Here is an 8,106-nt window from a genome sequence, read left to right on the forward strand (position 1 = left end):
CATCTTAATGCAGAAATGTACACCTGGCGCTGTCACCTACAGAGTGAGAGCAGCTAATCTTAGGGGACTTGATCCCAAATTTCCCCAAAAAGATAAAAAACTAACCAAACAATAAGACAGCGCTTCTCACTTTGTACAAAAGTATTTTTTACTTCATATATATAATTATCACAATTAAGCACTGGCCGGTGCTTAATTGTGATAATTATATATATTTATCATCTCTCTCCAGATTAATAATTCGAGAGTCAATTTTTATCTTCTATACACCTATTTATTCACCAGAAATATCTCCTGGAAGTTAATCACACATACAGAGACTGTGAATATCAATAGGTATGTAACCCTTATTCACTTGTGGCGTGCCTCCACCCAAGCAGATATACCCTGGCTTGCTTGGGAAAGCCTTCCTTTATTAGGATATTGGGTTAGATGGTGATAATCGCTCAGATCACAATAATCATATTAAATACTGGAAAATTATGGACGTTAACTTTCCTCACCTTTCTTTGTTGTTTTCTTCAGCAGATTTCTTAATTTATGATACTATTCTCTTCTCTTACAGGGTTCCCAGATACAACCAACAAGCTAAACAGGTAAGTAATTTTATTGGTACGAAATTGATAAAACATGCAGGGTTATAGGATATATATAAGCCTCAAATCATATACTTTCCAATATTACACTCATTTAAACCTATGTCACAACATATATGCATGCATCAACAAAAAATTATATTTATAAATAACCCACAGTAGAAAAAATCTGTGGACCCGGGGTTTTAGATAATTTTCCGTATTACCACCTGCGCAGAGTTACCTATATATTATACTCTCTATAAGGTGTCAGTATCTGAATGGCCACCAGAGGGTATGAGGGGGTTCCTTATGGTAAATTACTCTCCAGTAATGGATCTTTAATCCAGTGGCAGAGGGGATATACGATGTGCAATCTTCTTCCCTTCTCTGATTATAATCCCTGGTCAACTGCTTCACATTAGGGTAATCTGTGCAAATATTCTCCCCTAGTACGCCTTTCCTCACCTTTTATTTTTTTTTATTATTATATTCGTAGGGCACTTCCCCGACTCCTTCTCTACTTTCCTTAAAAGTTTATACTGCGGAGCAGGCTATCGGCCAATGGTGGTAATTATATTCATTTAATTCAGTTGAGCGCCTTAAGGAAAAGTTAGTGTTCAGAGAAGGTGGATTAGTGAGAGGAAGAGATTTAAGCAAGGAAATGCAGTGATGATTGACTAGAATCCCTTGGCATGCAGGTAATAGGCGTTATTAAGAATGCTCTCAATAAATTATTATACGTAAATGTCTCTGGCGAAACAAGCAGATAGGAATGGAAGGATGACAAAAGAAATACAGCTCCTCTAAATGCCGGCTAAATTGAGGTAATTAGCTTACATAGTTCCAATATCTCTCTCTGTCTAGAAGAAAAGTATAAGGTGTGGGGTGGAAAGAGGACGCAATTAAAAGGCTGACCTTGCCTAATGTTCCAGTCTATTCAGTGACTGGGGGATGATCAATATGACAGTTCTCTAACTGTATGGCATATAGGTGTTTTGGGTCATATCTCTTAGATATATATCTGGCGGTATACCATTTTGTTTTACAGCTTGTAATTTGTAGTCCCCACCAAACTCAGCCTTAATTCTCTCTCCCACCTTCCTCTGTCACTGTCACAATTCAGGGCTGTGGATCTCCCTTATCAGTGGGCTTAATAGCTCCTCACAGCTCGTCCCTGCAGCTAGCCATAGTACCTGACCTCCTGCAGTAGTGTTGGTAGTCGAAGGCAGCTCAGGGCTGTGGTACTAGTCTCCAGCAGTAATGACTGGCGCTGTCTCCCTTTCCGCTGCGGTCGGCTGGCATAGGAGTATAATGTAGACTCCTGTCTCCTCAGTGACGGCTGTCAGTCGTCCTCCTTGGAAAGCTTCTCCCTCTCTCCAGGCAACAGCTCCGTATCCTTAGCAACAGCTGGCTGGACACTACAGCGGTAACCCCGTTCTCTTTCTCCGCCACGGCTCTGACTCCTTAGCGGCAGCTTGCGGGACCCTTCAGCGGTACGTCTTCTTTCCTCACAATCACCTCAGCCTCCCTCCAGCGGCTCGTCTCACCCCCCTCAGAGCAGCTCGTGCGGCCCCCCTCAGAGCGGCTCGTGCAGCCCTCCTCAGAGCGGCTCGTGCAGCAGCACTCGCCAGGTGTCCGTTCCCCTTCAGTTTTTTTTTTTTCCTTAGCGGAGCGAGGGCTTCCAGAACAGTCTCCCCTAGCATCCTCGCGCCACCCCATTCACATTAATACATATATTTCAGTAATGTACTCTAATACCTTCTATACATTACTATACAGTATTATTAAACTCTGAACTATCTTATTCTCCCTAACATTTACTAACACAGGGTTACATTCTCCCCCTGGTGATTGGCACTTATGAAAGGAGTGAAAATCACCATATAATTAATAACCATGTTGAGGCATCTATTATTTACACACACTATAACCAAAATATGGCCATGACATTATCAAACTAGGATGTATTATCAAAGGAACTTCCGTGGGAGTGCCTAACTGTTCATAAGTTAAAATTCTTGGTGGTTTCCGAACTCTTTGAGGTCTAGGTGACATCTGTAGTCCCTCCGACACTACCTCTCTTCCAACTGGGGTGTCGGGTAACAATTCAGAGTCTTCTCGTACTTCCCAACTTTCCTCTGTAACTTCCCCCGTAATGTTTTTATCAATAGATTCTGAGTATCGATAATTCAGCTCTGGAGCACTCTCTTCCTGTAAACAGTCTTGGTCTTGATAAAAACATCCTGATGCATATTCATCCGTAGGGTCACTATTCTCAGAATGCATTAAATTCCCATTACCCGTACCGATGTTCATCCCTGTGGAACCACCCCGATCATTCTTAGGAATATCACATCCAATATCCTCCCCCCACCGTATATCTTGTCCAATGGGGAGCAAATGCTGCCGATGATATGTTACATGGGGCCCCTGTCCATTTTCAGGGGCCAGTTGGTACACTGGAAGATCGGCAATTTGATTTACAATAATATAGGGTTGGGATCTCCACCGATTTGCCATTTTCTGTCTTCGTGGAGCCCCTAACATTCGGATTAGCACTTTATCTCCTGGGGATAGTCTATTTTCTTTTACATGACTGTCGTACCTGTTTTTATTCCTTTCCCCAATATGATCAGCTGAGGTTTGAGCCATATGATAAGCCTCTCTTAACTGCTGTTGTAATCGCTTTACATATTGATGATGTGAGGCTACCTTAGGTGAATTGACTTGCGTCCCCAAACATACATCGATGGGTAGGATAGCCTCTCGGCCGAACATAAGGAAATAGGGAGTATATCCCGTAGAATCATTCTGAGTACAATTGTAGGCATGAACCAACGAAGAGACACACTGTTTCCATCGCCTTTTCATCTTATCATTTAATGTTCCCAACATATTTAATAGTGTACGATTAAAACGTTCAGGTTGGGGGTCGCCTTGAGGATGATATGGAGTTGTTCTCGATTTCTTTATCCCACAACATCTACATAATTCATGAATGAGATCACTTTCAAAACATCGACCTTGATCAGAGTGTATCCGAGCATGCAGCCCATAATGTTGGAAAAATCTCTCCCAAAGGGTTTTGGCGACAGTAACAGCCTTCTGATTCGGAGTCACATAGGCTTGCGCATAGCGCGTGAAATGGTCTGTGATTACCAGTATGTTCCCTTCCTGTCCTCCTGGCCCTTCCAATGAAAGAAAGTCAATACAAATTAACTCCATGGGCCCGGAGCTATGAATATTTACTAGAGGGGCCACTTTCATAGGTAAAGTCTTTCGAAGAATACACTTCCCACATGTCCTACAGTACTGGTCGATATCCCTACTCATAAAGGGCCAAAAGAATCTTTCTGATATCAAACCTAGAGTCTTCTCATATCCAAGATGACCATGCCTGTCATGCAGCTCCATCATCACCAATGACTGATATTTATAGGGTAGTACTATCTGCCACTTATCCCGACCATCTTTCCTTCGGCTGTATCGGTAGATTACACCTTCCCTGATGCACAATCTTTTTGATTGTTGAAGAAGTACTCGAGATTTAGGGGACAAGGTCCTATAATTTATAGAATTATGAGGGTTTTCCAAACATTGAATGATAGGTAGAATATCAGGGTCGGCCCTCTGATCCTGCGCCAATTGTTGGGTCGTAATAGTTTCCAATCCATCCATTTGGGAACTTGTCACCCTCTGGTACTGGGGTGGTATGGCCTTATCGGAGGCCCCAATCATCCGGATTGCTGCCACATGTAGATATCCAGTACTACTGATCTGATGGCATAGTCCTTGGATGCCTGCAGCTGGAACTTCGATACACTCATTACTATCCGTTTTTTCTGTTGAATGGGGCATTCTGGACAACGCATCTGCATCCTGGTTAGTGATTCCTGGTCTATATTTGATGGTAAATTGGTAGTTATTTAACGCGGCCAGCCACCTATGACCAGTTGCATCTAATTTTGCTGTGGACTGAATATATGTCAAGGGATTATTATCAGTCTGCACTAAAAATTCCACTCCATATAGATAGTCGTGAAACTTCTCCGTGACTGCCCATTTGAGAGCTAGAAACTCTAATTTATGTACAGGATAATTTTTTTCACTATGAGATAGTCCACGACTTACATAGGCAATAGGTCTTAGCTGATTATCATCAAATTGATATAACACTCCCCCAAGTCCCTCAAAGGAGGCATCAATGTGGACCTCATAAGGGAGTTCTGGATTTGCATATGCCAGCACTGGAGATTTTGTTAGACTTTCTTTTAGTTGACGAAAAGCATCTTCGCATTTTTCATCCCATCTTACTCCAAATGACTCTTTAGGCTTTAAATACTTGGTCTCATAGTTAATAGAAGAACCTGTAATTTTCCTCGTTGGGGGATAGCCTCGGGTCAGATCAGTTAAGGGACGGGCAATCTTAGAATATTGCGGCACAAATTTTCTGTAATAGCCGCAAAACCCCAGAAAGGATCTCAGATCTCGGAGATTATCAGGTCGGGGCCAGTTCTTTACAGTTTCTACCTTAGCTGGGTCAGTAGCTACTCCTTGCCTACTGACTATGTGACCAAGATACTTTACTGATGACCGACAAAGTTGGCATTTTTCAAGAGAGAGCTTCAATCCCCTGGCAATTAGTCGATCCACTACTTTGAGTAGGCGCTGGTTGTGTTCATCAAGGGTTCTTCCAAACACTATGATGTCATCAAGGTATACGAGTACTTCCCTGTAACACATATCCCCTATTGTCTTTTCCATGGTCCTCTGAAATGTAGCAGGAGCACCAGTTATCCCCTGAGGCATCTTGAGAAATTCAAAGAACCCGATGGGGCAAATGAAAGCAGTTTTAGACCTATCATTAGCGCTCATCGGTATCTGATAATAACCACTCCTCAGATCTAATACCGAGAACCACTGACTACCCTGAAGACAATCAAGTGCTTCATCAACTTTCGGGACAGTATATTGGTCTGGCACGGTGCGATTGTTAAGGGTGCGATAGTCAATGCATAATCTAATTTCACCGTTCTTTTTCCGAGCTACCACTATGGGAGAAGCGTATTGGCTCTCAGAGTCAGCTATCACATTATTTTCAAGCAGTCCCCTGAGATGCTTCCTCACGTCCTCGAAGTCAGCTGGTGCCAAACGTCTAGATCTTTCTCTGAAAGGGGTCTCATTGTTTAATTTAATGTGATGTTCAACCCCGGTAGCAGTGCCTAAATCCCATTCACTTCTGGAGAAGGCCGACTCTCTCAGTAGTAATTGTTCTATAAGAATTTGTTTATTATTATAGTCAATATCACTTCCCGTAAAACAAGCTTCTAACTCCACCTTTGAAAAAGGCCTTACTCCCTCCTTGAGTAAGAGGACATCCTTTTCTCCTGTCGCCATCTTTCCCTCCACCCGTTGACTCCGGCATTGGGGTTGGGTACCTACCGACTCTGTCTTCACCCCTTCCAATATTTCCCGCTCTTGCTTCTCACACCATTGTATAAGGTTCTGAAACATATTTGTATTGGTGCCCACGATTACTGGCAACTTCCCATTGTCCCCAGGGGAATCCGGACATACCAAGGCTACTAATGGAACTGTTTGGTTAGTAGAACTCAATCCTGGATCAAACGTGATCTGGGTAACCACATACCCCAGATATGGGTAACGTTGTTCGCTCAATCCCCATATAGTCAGTCCACTAAGAGGTTGAATGGGAACATCAGACAGATGGTGGTTGTACCAAGATTCGAATATTATGGACACTTGTGATCCACTGTCCATCAATATAGTACAATCGTGACCATTGATCATAGCCTTAGTTATAGGGGCATTTCCCAATAAACTATCGGGAACAGAGTGGGACCATTGTGCACTCCCCATAGCTCTAACTTGTATTATTGGGGAGTCTGTGAGGGGTCCACAGCACTCCCGTTGGAGTTTCCCCCTTCATATGACCTTCTTCTTTCATTGCTATTAATTCCCCTCCTCTCAGACCCCCTTATAGGGCATTCAAATGACCGATGTCCAAACTGCCCACAACTATAGCACTCGTAGGCATTTCTAAAGTCACTTCTTCTATCTCCTCTTCCTACACCCAACAGCCTATTGGGGGCTCGTGGTTGGCTAGTCTGCAAAGCTATAAGCTGATCAATTTTCTTGTTCTGTTCTTCTATCATCCTCAATAATCTGTCATCCACAGGAGGGGGATCAGCAGTTGGTAATACAACTTTAACCTTTTTTATAGACTTTTCCCGGTTTTCCATTTGGACTTCCTCCAATTTGACGTCTCTGACTAATTCATTCAAGGTGGGGGGTCGAGCTGGAGTCATAGTACAACGAAGTTTCTGAGCTATCGGACTGTTGGTAAGAGCCCCTTTTAAAATTTGTCTTAATCGCCTCTCATCCACGACGTCTGATGTAAGTCCTCCTTTGTCCACAATCTTATATATTAACCAGTCCACTCTATATATAAATTGGGTTAACGTCTCTCCGTAATTTTGATAAGTGCCGTTCAGCCTGGCCAACATATCTCCAACATCTTCCAAGGTTCCAAAGGAGAAATCCAAAGCCTCAATATATTCCCGCAAAGTGGCAATGGGGTTGCTCCTCCGGGTCGCTTGGATCACCCTCATAGCAGGCCCACGTAGACTCTCCACCACTCTCTGCTTTCTTATATGCTCCGGGCATTGCCATTCCTCAGAATGTTGGATGGCAGCCTCCCTCCACATATCGTATGATTCTTCTCCTGCAGGTACAGGCGTAATTCCCGAGAATATCCTCAATCTACGATATCCTCCTTCAAAGTGCCATCTTTCCAGATGGCTAACCACTTTGTCGACTACAGCTTCCACCTGGGGTTCTGAGCTGCTGGTACGTTGTCGAGATGCAGCATTGGTTTCATCACGAATCATATAGGATCCTGCAGAATTAACACCAGTGATATGTTCTCCTGCCCCTTGATCATCTCCTTGGGTGGCCTCTTCCTCTTCTGACCTTTGTCCTTCAGGCCATATTATTTGGATTTTCCTCCCAGATCTTCGTTCCAATATGATCATACCTGGAAATAAAGTCCTGTCCAATACGTCCTTACCACTGAGGAGCATAGCAGACACTTCTCCATTCTGATCCTTCCATTTATCCACGATACAGGGATAACTTAGCCCATAGACTTGTTCCATAAATTTCAATACCTCTTCTTCCTTGACGGTGGAAAGATTCCCAACCAAACTCAGACTATAGTTAACATGCACTCCCTTCTCTTGGCACCAACGACTGATATCTTCCTCCGTGACCTTCTCCATCACGACACTATATTCCAACAGATAGTTAGTCAACAGAAGACGCTGGTATAATAGGATCTCAGCAGTGCCTCCACAATGTAACCCTTATTCACTTGTGGCGTGCCTCCACCCAAGCAGATATACCCTGGCTTGCTTGGGAAAGCCTTCCTTTATTAGGATATTGGGTTAGATGGTGATAATCGCTCAGATCACAATAATCATATTAAATACTGGAAAATTATGGACGT

General features: G+C 43.2%; 1 protein-coding gene across 1 annotated transcript; it reads right to left on the reverse strand.

Moving 5' to 3' along the window:
* Positions 1-6,472: 6,472 nt before the first annotated feature.
* Positions 6,473-7,879, reverse strand: LOC134929570 (paraneoplastic antigen Ma2-like). The gene has a single exon (XM_063925161.1). It carries the CDS (start codon positions 7,877-7,879, stop codon positions 6,473-6,475), a length of 1,407 nt encoding a protein of 468 aa, XP_063781231.1.
* Positions 7,880-8,106: the final 227 nt, after the last annotated feature.

The sequence above is a fragment of the Pseudophryne corroboree genome, chromosome 5 (genome assembly GCF_028390025.1).
Source record: "Pseudophryne corroboree isolate aPseCor3 chromosome 5, aPseCor3.hap2, whole genome shotgun sequence".
Lineage (NCBI taxonomy): Eukaryota > Metazoa > Chordata > Amphibia > Anura > Myobatrachidae > Pseudophryne > Pseudophryne corroboree.